The sequence below is a fragment of the Uloborus diversus genome, chromosome 5 (assembly GCF_026930045.1).
Source record: "Uloborus diversus isolate 005 chromosome 5, Udiv.v.3.1, whole genome shotgun sequence".
Lineage (NCBI taxonomy): Eukaryota > Metazoa > Arthropoda > Arachnida > Araneae > Uloboridae > Uloborus > Uloborus diversus.
Genome location: NC_072735.1, coordinates 98,924,951 through 98,943,998, shown reverse-complemented (window position 1 = coordinate 98,943,998; position 19,048 = coordinate 98,924,951). Strand labels below are relative to the sequence as shown.

Below are 19,048 nucleotides of genomic sequence, written 5' to 3'. Positions count from 1 at the left end.
TAACTCATAATAGGTAGACTCTAACACTCAAAGTCTGGATAAAATTGATTATTAGTACTAAGTAAAAATATCCTTACAGAGAAGAAATTTTATTAAGATTCTTTGAAAATGGAAGTTATTTTTGACTGTTTACATCTTTTTTTATCGCATCTTAAAACGTCATCAAGTTTGGATGTCGTAGTCCCAGTTTCTTTTTTTCTTTATTTCAGTTCGTTTTGCTTTTAAAGGCTTTTTCCCCCTAAAAGCAGATTAGTTGAGTCATTCAGAAAATAACGTGTACTGATAACGGCCTCTAAGAAATTTATTTATTTTATATAAAGTAAATTATCAGAAGGTTAGTAAATTCAATGAAGTTACGTTCTAAACTGAAAGTCAAAGAACTGACTGCAACGTTATTTTTAGTGAAAATCAATAGTCAGGTTTATCCCTACAAAGCGTAACGGGGCATACTTTGAAATAAGTGCATGATTGATTTTGAAATCTTCTCTAGGAAGAAACATCTGTCCGTTTAAACTAAAAGTAACTTGACTATCTCTTCAGAAATTTCCTGCAAGAATTCATTTCAAATCCATTTCGCAAGACTCTCTCTTCTAAGCAACAGCTCTCTGGCGCGACAAAGAAAACGAAAACCTCTTCAATGTCCAAAAGCGTTTCTCTCATCTTTCTAGACGGGGCCCTTCGCATAAAGATATCGTACGTATTCCTCGTTTCCCGATATTTTCCGAAACAATCCAGTCCCGTCACATAAAACCATAAATCACGGGCGTTTTATTTAAAACCGGTGCTCTCCGGACGTGATTCTAATAAGCTCAATAGCCGATCAGTCAAGACAGTAGCCCCCAACGAGATGATATCCGCTTCGAAAAAGCAAATCCATCAGATATATTGAAGCAGAAAGAAAATAACTACGTAACTCAAAATATAAATCTCCTAGTTGATATACAAGCCTCTAGAGGAAACCAAGAGCAATATACATTTATATTTGTTACATTTTTTTCCGGTGGCATCTCATACCGGAGCGTTTTCTATTACTGTTCTGTTATATATATATATATATATATATATATATATATATATATATATATATATATATATATCCGTTGCGTGCGCCATGTATTATTTTTTCAGACATTCGGCAAAAAATGCGAACTCGCTGGCTGCATGAAAAACGCTTTTCTGAGGAATCTGATACCAGTGAAATCGAAAAAATACAGATAAATGACGGAAAGAAGCAGGCCAACAAAAAAATTACGAATTCAATCCCATTAGTTTTCAGTGGCAACAAGTTGGATCTGTATTTCTTTCTGTTTTTGTTTCCTTTCGCCCTTTTTTTTTTTTTTTTTTTACTTCGCTCACAGCAATCAATAGGAAGGCGATACGGCTGCCGTTTTTGTGTTTGCTGGGTAAAAAGAATGGGTAAGAGAAGGAGGAGGGGGGTGGAATAAACTTCAATTTCAGCTATGGGGAGGAAAAAAATGAATGAAAACCAATTGTTTATGTTGCTAGCTAGATATTTAGTAGATGGAATCAGAGGGATAAAAAAATGGCGAAATTGGAAATCCAATATCGCGAAGCACAAACTAAGTTTTAGAATAAACAAAGTTAGTCTTCATCAATTGATGATGGCTTCCACTTTCAAAAATAAGTGCATTTCGCATGTATGAGAAAAATCCTTTATCTCATCTAGAGGCAATCAATGGAATACTTCGCTTCATTGGTTTCGCAAATTGTGTGTCGTCTTGCAGCGCTTTAAGATTGTTTTTTTGTTCATCTCGTTTGAAATTCGACCACAAAGCAACTATTGCTTTTGAATAAAGATTTTGTTTTAGGAGAAATAATTGAATTTTTAAAATCGTTTTAGCTTACTAAATTTCTTAGTGGTACACAGTGCCACTCAAGTTGGATATGTTGGGATTATTTCAATGGATTTCATTTATTGACATTTTAGTCAAGTAAAAATATTTTCGGGAGAATTTCTTAATAATCGTGCTTAGGCGTGTGGGAGTCAAGTTAGGAAGCAATTAATTCTTGTTAGAGCAGACTCCAATTTGAATTTAAAATCTTCCTAGCTTCTTTTAATTCCAGAACAACTTTTTAACGAACTATTCAAATGTTCCTAAAATAATAATTGAATTCTGAGAATTTTTGAAGTGCAAAAGAAGGAAACATATTTGCATGGAATTTCAGTGGGCGTATTTAGTTCAATCTCGTTTTTGAACTTTTCGATCCTATGCGTATTTGCTCTTTTTGTTGGCCATTAACCATTTTGCATTTAGCTATTCGAGTAAGGTAAAGCTGCAAAAAGTAATAAAGTTTAGTTGTATTAGGAATGTACTAATGAAATTGTACAACTCTACGAAAAAGAATATTCAGATAGAACCTTTTTTTTTTTCCATACGGGTAAGGATTTTTTTTTTAATTTGGCTTAATATAAATTTTGTACCGGAAATAAAAGCAAAACATATTCTCTGTCAAGGTATATTTCATGATTTTATCAATTTTTTATTATTTTCTTGTACGAAGCAAAAGAATTAATATTCATGAATTTTAAACAATTCCCTGCAAATAGTTCCCCTGGACACAGCGTACAAATGCACGTTAGAGCATATAAACCGCTAAGTTTTTAATTATTTTGACTTTCCCCGATGTTAATTTCAATTTTGGAAAAACGTTTGAATTGAAATTTGAATGATTTATATATATGTTTTTTAACTTAACCAAAACGAATTTAAGTGAGAAATTATTTCAAATTCATCTCCCTTTAATTTACTTAGCTCATTTAGCTGTTTATAATCGTCGCAGATGATTAGAACATGCCTGAACGAAATCGAGAAAAGCCTTTAATTTTATTAAAACTGATTGTTATAATTGTTCTAATATTTATACAGTGTTATGAGAAACTTCATCCAGTGCAGTTTTGTACGAACTTTCCAGTGGTATCGGAACCATACGTTTAGTTTTTCGTATAGAAAAGTGACATTTTATCAAATTCCTTAACTTGAATTGAGATTCAGATGACACATTTTTCATCCGTCTAAAACCCTCTCCATGTATCAAAGTACCTCCAGGTATAACATTTTAAATATTTGAATTAAACTGTTAATTTATTTACATGGGTAGAAATTTAATACATCGACATATATTTCGTTATTTGCATTATTTGCATTTTCATATTACAAAACGTTTATGAAAAAAAAAATCAAGAAAAACTGAAAACAATAACTATTATCTATGTTAAGTCTGAACTTTCAAAAAAGCAAAAAAAAAAAAAAAAACACTACCTATGTAATTAGAATTTTAGCATTAATTTGGCAAGCTTTAAGAAGAAATTGCTGAATTATATCCCAACAAAACATGAATGGGAAAAAGGCACTAAGTTCAGTCGAAATGAGATTTGGGGCATTCTTTGTCACCGATAAGAATTCAAATCAAACAGGTACAAAATTCTGTAGCAGTTCCTCTTAGGTGTTGCATTGTCTAGTATTCTTCGAATCATTTAGAAAGCTATTTTTTACTTTCTTTGATATCGGATTTTTAACTTCCAGCAAGTTTTAATCGTCAATAATCTGAAATTCAAAACATTTGACTACTCCAACTATGAAATAACTCACCAAGTATAAAATCCGATTTTTTCAAAAAAAATAGTAAAATTGTTTTCTAAATAAACTGAAGAACATTAAACAATGCAACAGCTACGAACTTGGTACCCGTTAGATCTGAACTCCTTTTTCGGTGACACCGAATACTATGAATCTCTGGTCCTTTTGATCTTGGTACCTTGATCCCTATGAATCTAGGTACCTTTTTTACACTTCTGTTTTGAAGGGGATATTATTATTTTTTCAAAAAGTTATAGTATCATTTAGACACTTAAATGGAAATGCAAGCACTGAGATTTAATTTCCTTTTTTTTCCCTTGCTTTTACGGTGAAATTTCTGTGTGGGAAGTATCATATCGTAGGATATTCCAGATAGGGGAGGACGGCCCATAGCAGGTAAGCCTTCGTATGCCCCCCCCCCCCGTGGTCCCATGGTGCGTAAGCAGCGATGCATACGTATGTCGTGCTTACATGAACACCCCCGAGTTTTAATCCGTCCCAGCGAAGCAGCATGGCGCAAACAAGCTTAAAATAAAAAAAATTATATACATTTCTAAAAAAAATGAAGTTTTGTAATTTGTGATTAGTCGAAGACCAGCTTATATTTTTGATCGTCAATAGTTCTGACACCATCCACCTACAAACTACAATAGTCATTTCGTTTGTTTCTTTTTTAAATTTTAGGTTATAATTATTGAACTAAAAAACATGCCTTCGAGAAATGCGGGTCGGGCAAAGCGGATATAGGATTTAATCATATATTTATTTATAATTTCTTGAATCGTTTGCTGACTTAGATTTCCTAATTCAATAGGATAAGTATGACTTTAAAAAGTTATTTTTTAGGATGGCAATTAATTAGTCTATTGATTTAATCAGTTATTTCTTTATGTTTTATAAACAAACATGCTGATTTCAAATTGGATAAGTACAACTGTTTTACATTTTTTTAAAAAATGGCAGGTAGCTAGTCAACTATTTTAATCATTCATAACTTCATATTTGATTGGTAAATGTACCAAACCACAATTAGTTAAGCTTACCCCCTTTGGGCTCAATGGTAGAGCAAAGTGGGTTTTTCACATAATTGTTAAGTTTGATAATAAATTAATATTGGATTTAAAATAATACAAAAATTACTTTTCATTTTGAAGTTCAAGAACCCTGCTAGGAAATAAAACCGAAATTGTTGCGATTAAAATCCAAAAACTACAATTCTCGAGCGTTCTTTGAAAACCTACCCGCTTTCAGCCACCCTCCCCTAGGGAGAAAAATATCCCCACTGCTGAAACTGTTGTTGCTATTTTTGTTCATCATATTTTACATTTTAAAAGAACTCAAAAGTTTTTAAATGACTTGACAAATTTATTGTCGGAATTCCTTCCATTTTAATGGCCCTACTCGCAGTTCAAACTAACTAAAGGATGCTCTGCAATATCTGGTTAATGGCGGTTGAAAGAGGTAAAGCAAACAAATATAACATCTCATAACCTCATTATAAGCTTAGTGAATGACAGTAAATTTTTCTTTGTGTGTCTCTCTCTCTATTCGTTTTTTTTTTTCCTTTCTTTCTTTTTATCCCTTTGAAATTTCATTAAACATTACCAACTGTTTAAAGCCAATGTGTTACCCCAAGACAGGAATGGAATGTTTAACTTATTGGGGTAAATTCTTAAATCACCGCAAGATGGCATATGCAAGTTCTAAATTGGCAAATTTAATAATTTGACAGATTACTTTTCATTTTAATTGAACTTTTTGTCTTGTTTAAAGGCTTGTTTTTCTTAAAAACTAAACAGTTAATTTTAAGTTTGAACTACTTTTTTTGAAAAATGTTTGACTAGTTCATAGCCGTTTTATTTTCATTTGTCTGGCAAAATATTTTGAAATTGTACCGTGAAGTGTGATGCTCAAGAAAATATAATAGTTTTCTGTTATATTAATTTAGTGTTTTAACTTTTTAAATTTTTTCTTCATACATGCATGAAAATCTGTCTTAATGCCAAATTTCATTTATGTCAGTTACTTGGAAGTGCTTCTGGTTTCTGATGTCAGTCTATATGTCACTGAAATTAGCGACACTTTTCAGTTATTCGTTTTAGGAACCTCTATCAGACATACAAAATTTAAAAGATGCAGATCTAATACTTTTGGAGAATCTGAGGAGTCGAAAAAACCCCGAAATAGTTCGTGTGAAATACATACTGGCTGGTGTGTTACCAGCTTATTTTCTAATTTTCGAATTTGGTTGACACAATTTCGAGTGATTAAATTTAACACTCATGTTGTTTGTAAGTTTAAATCTTCCACTAATGCACATATGCTAATGAAATACTGCTTAATATAAATTCGAGTTGTACTAATATATTTTCAGGTTCTAGTATTTACTCTACTGCTTTAATTAAATCATTTCGTCAAAAAAATATATATTTGAAAGAGAAATACTGTATTTTGAAGCAAAAAGGAAAAGAAGTAGCTCATTTTTCTGTATCAAACCGTTTCTAACGTTTCTTAGAATCCTAACTGACCCAAGAATGATATAGAAAAATTAATTACGTCAAAGAACTTAATTCATGTCATTTCAAAATGTTACGTACACCTCAAAATGATTTAAAATTTGTATTTAACTAGCATTCATTAGAACGTAGCATTTAGATAAGGGTTTCATAAGGCGCAGATTTGTGCCTTTGCAACCGAAAGTGCTTTTAAAGTGATTATGGCAATTTCATTTATGAATTCCATACTTTATCGGCATGTTTCAAACAAATTGAACTTCTGTTCGGCCGAATCCTCGCTGTTCTGGTGCAAGAACACCATAGCAGTCTGAGAGGGAACGCAATCAATGAATAAGCAGAGTCGAACAGTTCTGTTATCTTCCTGTTTGCAGCTGTGCTCAAGGAAAAGTGTTTCATTGGAAAATCAATTTCAGATTTCAGAATGATACGTTTCAATATGTTTGGGATTAACTCTTCCGTTGTTATGACACGCTTACTTAAGGCTCAATGAGTGCTTTCAAAAAAGCCCTTCCTTTTGTAATCACGCAGACGTTCTCTTGAATCGTACTTCATTTCAAATATCGCACATTTCAGAACCTAATTTCAAATAACAATCAGAAATTTAAAAGATTTTATCCGTGGATTGTATGTAACAACGGCTGATCCACAATGTTGATACTTTTCTACTCACGATCAGGAAAATGGTATGCGGGGCATTTCGAAGAAAAAAATATAGTATTAACATGCGTACTTTCGTTGCATTAAGCAATTGTTTTTCTGAAAAATATTGCATTTGGTAACTAGAAAATCGCCCGTCAAGGTATGATGGGTGAAAATTGCTTCTACATTTCAATGAAGCCATTGTCTGTTTGGTGATATTTTAGTGGTTGAAATTGTAACCCTAACTCCAGTGTATGAACCCTGAACTCCAGTAGGTAGCGTTCATTGTTGACCATTTTTTCGTTTTTCCATTTCCCTGAAATGAGTCTTACCAGTAAAACAGTTAAGTGCCCGGATCGAGTTCAGCCTTGTCACGAATAAAGCATTTTCCTGCATGTTGAACATTGCCAAAATATATTATCAAATTATCATGCCGTGGCGCGAGTTTCATTGTTGAAACTCTCGAGTTACTCGATCATTGGCTATTATACATACCAGGATATTCAAAAACTTTATGCATGGATTGTATATGTTCTGTAACGTCCGAAACCCATTGTTAGTAGAATCCTGCTTATAATAAGGAAAGTGGAGCGGAAAGGTATTATATATTGGGAAGAAAAAATATATATTGGTAATTTTAGCGGGTGTACTTTAGTCACAATAAATAATAGTTTTTCAGTAAAATAGTGCAATATTTGGCAACATAAATCTCCAATATTAAAAAAGTTTATGCGTGTATTGTGTACGCTCAGTAACGTCTGATCAACTTTGTTAATAGAGATCTGCTAATTAGAAGGAAAGTGGAACGGAAAGGTATTTTACTTTTGGAAGAGAAATTATGTATTGGTAACATTGGAAACAAACTTAAAAATTGAGAGCTTGTTAACGATCAAGCTTGCAAATCAAATAAATAAATAAATAATGATGATTTTCGGTGTTTTTTTAAACTTAAAAAAAAAAACTTCTTAATTTAAAAAGATTTTTTGTAATGTTTTCAAAAATGTTCTTTTTTCATTCAGTATGCAGCATATCATATGATTTTTTCCGTCATATTTCACCTAACGCGTTGTGTAATGACTAACGTAAAAAAACTTCAGTTTAGTAATAAACAAACAGACTTCTGTTTTGCTCGTAATCGCCTGTGGAAACAAAGCGATGGATCTAGGTAATGATTCTAAGAACATTACATCTGAAATTTATTTCTTCTTAGGGGGACCTGAATGTCCACAATTTACTGTATTCTTCTTATCCTCTCTTTCTTTCCATTTGCTCACCTAGTAAACCTGTGTGATTGCGAGCTGCTTTTCTTCCAAGAAATAGAATCAAAAACAGCGCAGAAAAAGGAGCGCGGTATTGGGAATGAAAACGTAGAAAACCACCTTGGGTGACTGACATTTTAAACCACCATTTATTCCAACTTTCTTTAAAGTTGACTCAGCATTTTATGACCACTCTGGGTCACGAGCAGAATTGTTTTAGCAATTAGTAATGAAATTTTGTTTGAGAAATTTTGCGATTTATTTGTGGGTTTTTTTTTTTTTTTTTTTTAACGTAGGTATTAACAGTTAGTAACAAAAATAGTTTTTTGCAGTTGGAAAACATTTCCAAAATTGACTTAGTGCCGAAAACCGATTCACCCCCCCCCCTTAAACATTTTTTTTTTCTTTTTAATGGGACTACATCAGATTCTTTACCTTTTGGAGATCTGGTGTGATCCCCCGATTGAGCATCCGTTTTTATATGAGGTACCATTATCTGCGGATACTATTGTTACGATAATTTTGAGCGTCAGTTTCCACAACAGATGGAGGCACCTGGGTTTGTTTCGATGCGAAACTGCCCTAAGAACTTTGCATAGAATGCTTAAAACCAAACAAGTACTCAAGGTGTCTTTTACCTGTTACAGCTTTACAATGTAGTAGTTGACAACTTCTGTGTGTTGAAAGTCCATCGGTTGGAGCCAAGTTGAAACCTGCGCCTTTCGGCGTAAAAGGTCAAAACCTAACCTATACACTACTCTGTTGACAGATGCAAGACATATGAGTAGTTAGATGCTATATTTAATGTATTAACACATTTTTCTCTTACGATATAAACAATAATCAACTTCATTGTGGAAAAATGAATCTTTTAGGGAATAAAACACTGGACCTTAAAACACTAAAACTGGAGCTTAAAACACTATAAAAGTATAAATTTATTGACATTTGAATTGGGTTCAAGCTTTTGTAATCCTCTAACAGATTTTGTTGATATTTTCAGCGATTTTACTTTTATAAGTAAGTGTCATTTGTTCTACAACTTTCTTCTAAATACAGTGAGTTCTATATTACTCGTATATTTTATTTTAACTGGTATTCGCTTAAGATTTTAATGGTAAACTTGAGTTACACTATTATTTTATATTTAAAACTTTTTTAGGCTAAATGTTGAAAACAATATTTGAAACAACTACCTATTTTTATGTATCTCATTCAAATTTGTCTTTAAGAGGTATGTGTATAAAACAATCGTGTATAATATTTATCAGCTGATTTGCTTAGAGACCATTATCCGAATAGCTTATAGCCCCCAAGAACACACAACACCGAAAAGTAGCTAATATCTCTTTAGTAGTAGTTCCATCGTCGCCATTTTAGAAGCACTTTAGCGCATTATTTTAAATGTACTTTCCTTGTTGCCCAGAAATGGCGTGTTGTGTTGTCTTGATGTTTTAGATAAACTTTAAACTCGGAGTAAATAAAGCGATAAAAGGAGCAAGAAAAAAGGAGTTCTAAAAAAAGGAACTGGCAAATTCAATTTGGGCGCTGGCAACAAGTTGGTAGTGTTTTAGAACACGCTTTTAAAGCTGCGCAAAAACAACGCTGCTTCGCCAATCAACGTGCAGTTGTCGCTCCCACTTCGTAGTCTGAATTTTATTCTTTGGAAGAAAGATTGTTTAGAAAACAGTAAATACGAGGCATTCAATTTAGGGAGTGAAAAAGAGCAATCAATGGGTGTTTCCTTAATAGAGTTAAAAACAACTGATGTTGTTCATTGCAAAGATATTTCTGCCGTAAAGATTTTTCCTATGAATTAATAAAAAGGCGAACCCTTCAAATTCCGACGCTGTTTCTTCCTTAAAAATATATTAATGCCATTCCAACCGATGCAAATTTAATCAAATTTTTTAATTGAAATATTCGCTTGTTAAAACTATCTAACAATGGTTAGATGAACCTACAGTGGTAAAACTTTCTAATAATGGTTAAATAAATCGACAATGGTAAAACTTTCTAATGGTTAGATGAATCAACAAAAGTTTTATCATTATGGATAGATGAATCAATAACGGTAAAACTTTCTAAGATATGATTCAGCAACGTTGAACTATTCTAATAATGGTTAGATGAGCCAACAACGGTAAAGTTTTGTCGTAATGGTAAGGTGAATCAATAACAGTAAAAACGTTCGAATAATAATTAGATCATTCAGCAACGGTAAAAATTTCTAGTAATGGTTTGATGAATCACCAATGGTGAAATGTTCCAAAAATCGCTGCAAAAATAAACAATGGTAAAACTTTCTGACAATGATTATTTGAATAAAAAACGGTATAGGAGTACACTAATTGTAAATTACTGCCACACGTTTTTGGAGTTACAAGGAACTTCTTTTTCATTTCAGAAAATGTGAGATTATTACATCTTTTTTTAGCTTCAAACACAACTACTTTCGTTGCAAATATCTATTTAATGTATCCATCTCTCTCTCTCTCTCTCTCTCTATGTGTATATATATATATATATATATATATATATATATATATATATATATATATATATATATATATATATATATATATATATATATATATATATATATATATATATATATATATATATATATATATATATATATATATATATATATATATATATATATGTATATATGTGTGTGTGTGTGTGTGTGTGTGTGTATTTTTATATATACATATATATAGTAATTATGTAACTCTTCGTCAAAAACTTTCATAGCTATAAAAAAAATAATTAAAATATTCGTAACAACTAGGCAGTCTCAATTTTTCTTTGGAGAAAAAATATAATTTCAAGTATACATTTAAAAAAAAAGTTATTGCTATAAAGTTGAAATTACTAAATTAAAACTTAGCAACTAATTTTCCTTTTCACTTTAAAGCACGTTATGAACTCATTTAATAACAAAATTTTATTCCATTCTTAAAATAAATATTCATAACGCATTTTCTGAGTAAGATACATCGAAAAGAAAGAATCCTGTATTAACTTTATTTTCTCCTTCAGTAGCTTTGAAATATCTGGAAATGAAATTGAATAGTCATTTTATTATTTTTTTGTTTTTTACACCTCCAATAATAAAAGGCACCGGGTGGCCATCTTCCAAATATTTGCTAAACTGGATGAAAGAATACATTTCAACGTAAATTCGGATTTCTGTGTAATCTTTTTATTTATTTATTTATTTTTTAAGTTTTCAGCAGCACCGAAAACGCCGGAAAAAATGAAACAAATATATTGTTTTCTGTTTTTAAAAAGACTTTCCCTTTTATTCCACAGCTCGTTAAATTTAGAGCGCTGTAGATAGAATATTCCAGATGTGATTAAATGGCAAGAAAGGAAGAAATAATTCTTGCATAAAATGCAAGATAAAAGGCATTGGAAAACGCGCGCTTTTTTAATTTAAAAAACACACACCCTAAAAGAATAGAATGCAATAAATGCGTCGTCTGTATCATGCGATTTTTTCCTTTCTTGAAAATGCAAGAATTTCTCAGCCTGCATCAACAGGCTTTAAGGTACGATGGGTGTTGTGAAGGAAAAGGTTCGATTTTCTCTCTACTAATGACATTCATAACGATTTTCAATTGCGGATTTCTACGTCCCAGCAATCTAATAAATGGAGATTTTTAAAATGATAACAGCTGCCTTTTTAGAGGAGTTGAATAATGAAGTAAAAAAATAAAATAAAGGGAAAAAAAGGAATAAGAAGAAAAGGATGAAAAAAAAGGGAGTGGGAGGAATTATGGTGATAAAAATAGTGTGTAAAATTGTTCGTCCTATTTTTTAATTTTTTTTGTTTAATGAAACATTTAAGCATATCTACAATCTATAATAAGAGAATCATTATTGCGTCTAGAGGGAAAATTTTCTTTTACTCGTAGAGAGACATTAAACTTTTATATCAGTTCATATCAGCAGTATCTTAGCTTAGAACTCTCGTTAGTTTTGAAAAATATTGATGTGGGGATGTCCATATATATAAATGATGTCACACTTTTTAAACACATTTGATCCTTATTAGTCTTGTCAGAAAGTGTTACACGTCACCTTAACCCTTCCCTCCCTCCCCGTGTCACGCTATATTACATAAACATATAGTTACAAAAAAAAAAAAAAAAACTGATTATTTCATCCAATGTGTGATGCCTCATTTCTCACCTTCCCAGCCCTTGTCACAAACTGTCACAGTTTTACAAACCCCTCTCAAAGAATGACATCGGCAACCCCTACATTTTGGAGCTTAAATGTCCCGTCGGATTTGACGTCTCATAGATTTTTATTCAATATGAATGAGCTCTGGAATTCAGTGTTTTGAGGTCAAATTTCTTTCTCGAAATATGATTTTTTTAGAGAAAAGTAAAGAAAACAACATGGCTTAAAAATTTATGATTTATGTTTCTGTTTTTAAAAACTTGCAGATGTTGCTTCCGACATTCATTTGACGAAACTTATTCATTCGCAGATTTTATAAAGACTCACTAATTAAACAGTGGTTTTTATCCGATTAAAAAAAAGCAAAATTGCTGAGTCGCCACCGGTCACATAGCGGCTTCATGAAAAGAATGACGCCTTTAATTTTTTTAATTAAAAATGATCCTTTTGTGAACCAATTTATTAATAGGGTATTGCCAAAGTTAACTAACGTATTTAATAAGAGCATTAATTTCAACAAATTGAAAAAAGAAGATAGTTTAACACTTAAGGGAGGGTCGCCCAAAGCGGGTAGGTCGCTCAAAGCCGGTAGGCCTTCGTATGCCCCCCCCCCCATAGTATGTTAGCGGCGACGAATACGTATGTCGTGTTTACCCGAACACCACCGAGTTATTATCAGTTGCAGCGAAGCAGCATGGTGCAACCAGACTTAAAATAAAAAAATGATACATTTCTAAAAAAAATGAAGTTTTATAACTTGTGATTAGTCGAAGACCAGCTTATTTTTTTACTGTCAATAATATCAACTTATTCTGACACTATCCACATATAAACTACGATGGTCATTCCGTTTCTTTTAATTATTAATTTAAGGTCATAATTATTGAAATAAGAAACGTTCCTTTGGGCAAGGCAGATATAGGATTTAATCATATATTTATTTAAAATTTCTTGACTCGTGTGGTGACTTAGATTTTCTCTTTCAATAGGATAAGTTTAACTTTAAAAAGTTATATTTTAGGATGGTGCAGTTAATTAGTCTATTAATTAACTCAGTTATTTCAAATGTACTGACTTTAAATTGGATAAGTACAACTGTTTTATATTGTTTTATATAATGGCAGGTAGCTAGTCAACTATTTTAATCATTTGGTTGGATATTTGATTTGGTTGGAAAAATTTATTACATATTCCATATTTGATTGGAAAATGTACCAAACCACAATTAGTTAAGCTTACCCGCTTTGGGCTCAAGGGTAGGGCAAAGCAGTTTTATCACATATTTGTTAAGTTTGATAATAAATAAATAATGGGTTTGAACTAATACAAGAATCACTTTTTATTTTGAAGTTCAAGAACCATGCTAGGAAATAAAACAGAAATTGTTGCGATTAAAATCCAAAAACTACAATTTTCGCGCATTTTTCGAAAATCTACTCGCTTTGGGCCACCCTCCCCTAGAGTTAAGAAAATAACTACTACCTAGCCCGCCATTTTTAGTCTATTTGTCCCTACGAACAATGTGTTGCTATATTATTTATAAAATATCTTGTAATTGAAATAAATAATGCATGTCTAAAAAGCTTTTTACCAGATGCATATATATCATGAGTGATATTATTTTTATTGAAGTGATAATTTGCTTAGGCGTGTTATGCTTTTTTGAGATGGGAAAAAACAATTGCGACACTGTTATCAACACCACGAATGCAACGCATGCAGGTTTTGAACAGCAAACGTTTTTGTGCAGGTTGGACAGCTTCAAGCGAGCGCTCAGTTAGTCGAATGGCTAAGGCGCGGGCCTGCGTACTGACTGTGTGTTCGGTCTGTGAGTTCGGGCCTAACTGTGAGTTCTGGCCTAAGACTGTGAGTTCGGGCCTAAGATTCAGACATTCAATCATTCTTCTTTTCCTTTCCAAAGCCCTTCTCAAAAAATGTAGAAAATTTCAAAATATGTAATGGGAAGAGGTTTGATGATTTGCCAAGGATTTTGAGTGGGAATTTCAACATTAACTTTGCAGATGATAAATATTTACCGTTAATTGAATTTTTAAATAGAGAATTTGATTCAACGATGTCCAATGATCGCAATCTTAACGTAACGAGATATAAAACTACAGTTGATGCAGTCTTTACAAGATATTATAGATTCGAATCAAAATTGTTTGTTTCTCATTTTAGTTACCATAAACCTATGATATCAGTTTTGAAACATAATGATATTAATGATGATGATGGAAGAGTTGTTGAAATTTTGGATGAAAATTCATAACTTTAATTAGTATTCATTTCAAAGAATACCAGTTGATTTAATTTCATATTTCATGTATTTGTAAATTTATATTTTAAGCAATTGATTGCAGTTTTTTATGTGAAATAATATACATTATTTTTCATGCATAATAGCGTATCACATGAAAATTGTAGTATAATTTCTGTAGTAGTAGTTTATAATGATGAATAAAAAAACAATTAATTTGAAAGTATTTCCTGCACAATAAAATCTTTCCTGAAGGTTCAAATAATATTTCCTGGTGATAAAAAAAAAAACACGTAATTGTTTAAGTTTTCACTTCTGTCGGAACTTCAGGAGTGCCCTTTTTTTTCCAACTCAAAACAAAGATGAAATTGAAGAACTTTTAGTAAAATACTGACAAAGCTTTGATGAAACTAATAAAATTTATCTTGTGTTGATTTAATGTGCGTACTCTGACATGAAAGCTGGACAAAAAAAATCATACATTACTTCAATCTCCCTATTGTGCTCATAGTCTAGTGACTTCCTGGGATAAATTTTAAGTATTTGAAAACTGAAATATCTTGTTGGGATTTTCTTAAAGTGTCAATGTATGCCTTAAAAGAATAAGATAAATTAGCTCTGAATTGAAAAAGAGTTAGTACTGAAAAAATATTTTCATTTAATGGCAAAAAAGTATTCATTTGGATGTTGTGTTTTTTAGAAAATCCTCTATATTAACAAAGAAATATTTTATTTTTAAGGTTATTTGTACGACGTCACCACAACTGGAGACTATGCGGCAGAGACAGGACCTAAATCACCGGCAGTTGTAGAAAGCTGCAATCATCACCACCATTTCCACCACCATCATAACGAAAAGACAGACACTCCTTGGATAGCCTTCGATGAAGATGAAGAGGAGGATGAAGAAGACCACGAAGGAAGCTGCTCTTCAGATTCTTTCAAGAAAAGTCTTCCGGAAGGTTTTCAGGACCCGGCCGGAGACTCCTCGTCAGGAGCCACAAGTTCCGACGAATCCAACAACAGCACCGGTTGTGGTTCTTCCATCTCAAACACTTCTTGTGGAAGAGGTGATGCCACATCTTTTCTGGTGATTGGCGACGGTCGGGCAAGAAGAAGGAAAGATCCGGCTGCCCCCCGAAGAGACAGGTCTCGCTACACGTGTTCCGAATGTGGTAAGCAGTACGCCACCTCTTCAAACCTCTCTAGGCACAAGCAAACCCACCGCAGTCCGGACTCCCAACTTGCGAAGAAGTGCCCAACGTGTGGCAAAGTCTACGTCAGCATGCCAGCCCTCTCGATGCACGTGTTGACGCATTCTCTGAGTCACAAGTGTAACGTTTGTGGCAAAGCCTTCTCCAGACCATGGCTTCTACAGGGACACATGCGTTCGCACACTGGTGAAAAACCATTCGGTTGTGCGCAGTGCGGGAAAGCCTTTGCGGACAGGTCAAACCTCAGAGCCCACATGCAGACCCACTCCTCGTTCAAGCACTACAGGTGCCACAAGTGCAATAAGTCTTTCGCGCTTAAGTCCTACCTCAATAAGCACTTTGAATCTTCTTGTTATCGAATGGATGGATTGGTTGAGGAACTCGTCGAGGGTTCTGGTATTCCAGAGGAAGAAGCAGAAGGTGATGACGAAGCGGAAGTTCCAGATGTCATAGCACCTACTCCGTAGTTACTCATTCTTGTTACTTGTCTGGTTACTTTGCTCTTGTATAATATTGATGCTCTTTTATTTCCTATTGAGTGAAGCATCAAGACTCGTACCGAAAGTGAGAAGACATTTTCATGTTTCCGTATTGTAAATTGTTAAACATGGGGAATGTATTGAATGAAGTGACATTTCAGTCCTACATATATTTCCAAGACGAGTTACATAAAAACCTCGTCAAGTGTGATTTAACATACACCTAATGCAAATAATACAATGTGATTTCCCGGTGCAGATAAGTTGAACCTACTCATGAACATCCTTATTGCTTGCATAAACTCACGATAACATATGCAAAAATACTTCCTTAACTACTTTATACAATTCTGAGTTGCTTTCAGAAAGTATTTTGGGCCCATGCGACTACAGTTTGTTAATTCATATCAACAAATTGCGCACTATGCAAGGAAATAAAATGCGAAGATGAACTGAATACTACAGAAAGCCAAATATGAACTACAATGTGATCTATTACCTAGCTTTATGTAATTTTAGGCTGCTCGAGGGTTAAAAGTAAAAGGCACTGTAAATCTTTTGCAACTATTACTGCACTCACCAGAACAGTAACTGATAAGATAGATGCTGTTAAATCTCAATGTTAAAGCGACCAAAATATGAAAAACTAGAGCTATAATGATATTTTAATAAAAACACTTTTTTATACATTATCATTAATGTAAATAGGTAAATAAGCAATAAATAGAAGTACTGCGTAGAGCAATAACCACACTTACATTATGTTTACTCTCTTTCACGCGATTTATGAAGGATTTAACAGTGTTCGAGGAATGGTTTCGCAAATTAGTACCGCAAAACAAGCGTTAAAGTCTTCCCATATTTTTTATTAAAAAAACAAGAAGTGTCAAATTTAAGTTTGAACACTATGTCTCTCTAACCAAAATAATTAAAGGATATTGTTTTTGCGTAAAGTTTGCAACATACAAAAACCTACCTAAATGCGATGTAACGTCTGTTTTTAACTGTAACTTTAAAAGAAAAGAAAATTTAATCTTCAAAAGTTTTTGCTACGTGTTAACTTAGCCATACTATAACTCAGTACTGAGTGCTTAAAAGCACAAACATATAAAAAATATGTATTCACGCTTTCGTTTTCTTTATGCTTTCTGGAAAAGATACTAGCATATCAAAGATGTGCATTTTTCCTTTTTCAGTACCCAGTCATTGTCTTTACATTTCTGATTTGAAAATGCTCTGAACGTGAAATCTTTGTTTACCAGATGCAAGAATTGTGAAGTAAAGTTAATGTTTTTACCGATTATTGGTCCCCTTTCTTGACCAATTTACAGAGTAGTAATTTTGGGAGTTTTCTCAGCTTTATATTTCTTGGAATTCTGAAGAAAGTGGTGAAGTAGGTACCACAGCAATGAAAACAATTCCACCAACTATAAAAGCAAAATCTTTTACCATTTTGATTACATTCTATGCTGATACTCTGAAGTGAATTCTTTGACTTTTTAAAATGGTACTTAAGATCTTTTTTTTTTTCTTTAAAGGAATATATAAAAAAAATACTTCAAAAAAAATTGAAATTACTCAAAGCAAAATAATTTTTTGTGTGAATTTATCTAACACATCCTCTATAAAACCTGTGCACTTTTTGCAATTAAAAATTTATGCTTAGGAGAAACGATTAAATTTCATTTAAGAAAATCCTAGGTTCCAGAAAGATTTCTTACGCAACTGTACAACGATAAGTTCTTATTCGGAGTAAGCAAAATACAATAAATAGTTTAGGAATGTGAAATAAAAAAATAATAGAATGAAAGTCTGTGAATTGCATTTAAGTAGAAATCAAAAATTAGTGCAAAAAATCAATTAGAATGAAAATGGAAAAACGCAAATTAAATTAGGCGGAAAACAAAACAATGCAATATTCCAATCTTCAGAACGCTAGTTTTTTTCCCTTCATCCGAATTTTCCAGAGATAATCTAATTTGAGAAAAAGAAGTTGAAGCGGCTCGGGGTGATTGCGTGCCCAGACCTAAACAAACAATAGATATCTATCATTTTATGACAATGACTCGCTGCTAGAAAATCGATTCCACTCTGTCAGCATTTTGTTTTGACGGGGAAATGGCGACTTTATTGCCCGGCGAGAGAATTCTGTCACGAAAAGGAAGTTAGGAACACCTGTTACAGTAAACAACACTATTGCCACGTTCATGCGAAATTTCTTACTCGGAATTATTTTTAAGTTTCTGAATTTTTCTTTCAATAATATGTTTTGGAAGCAAATGCCGGAGTATTTTTAGTAGATTTTATCATGACGTCTGTTTGAAGGATTTTCCTCCACTTTGTTTTAAAGATAATTTTTAAACATTTTTCGTAGAATATATAGCTTAAGCGGGTAAAATTAGCTCATGTAAGAAAGAATGCTACATTCATTTTAATACATTATTTACGTGTAATTAAGGTAAGAAGTTGATTTTTTTTTTTTTACTTTTGACCAGTTTACAAAACAAAACCTACCTGCGTTGAAAAAAAGCTTTATAACAGGTTAATTCTAAAATAATGGTTTGAAAAATAGAATACAAGATTAATGCATTGCATTGCAGAGGCAAATTTACCGCATAAAAATTCTTCGTCCATGTATTACGTTTGAAATTATTTTTATTAAAAGAAAATAAACCTTGAATGATATTTTCTAAACGCATTAAATAAAGTAACTTTAATATTAATAACCTTTTTTACAAGTATGTAATGTAATTATTTATAAGGTATATTTTGTATGCGAAGAAGCATACAAACGGTTTTAGAATTCGTTGTTGTAATAAAAATATTTTTGAAGATGAAAACACCGTCTCAGCGAATCAAAAAATGTGGTTTCTCAGAAATGCTGTTAT

The 19,048-nt window shown here is 32.4% G+C and overlaps 1 protein-coding gene across 1 annotated transcript in view; it reads left to right on the top strand.

Annotated features, from left to right (window-relative positions):
- Positions 1 to 16,148, top strand: part of LOC129223040 (transcriptional repressor scratch 2-like) — an 89,295-nt gene extending 73,147 nt beyond the window's left edge. The window contains exon 2 of the mRNA XM_054857603.1: positions 15,208 to 16,148. Within this exon, the coding sequence (XP_054713578.1) occupies positions 15,208 to 16,148 (941 nt within the window). The remainder of the gene's footprint in view (positions 1 to 15,207) is intronic.
- Positions 16,149 to 19,048: the final 2,900 nt, after the last annotated feature.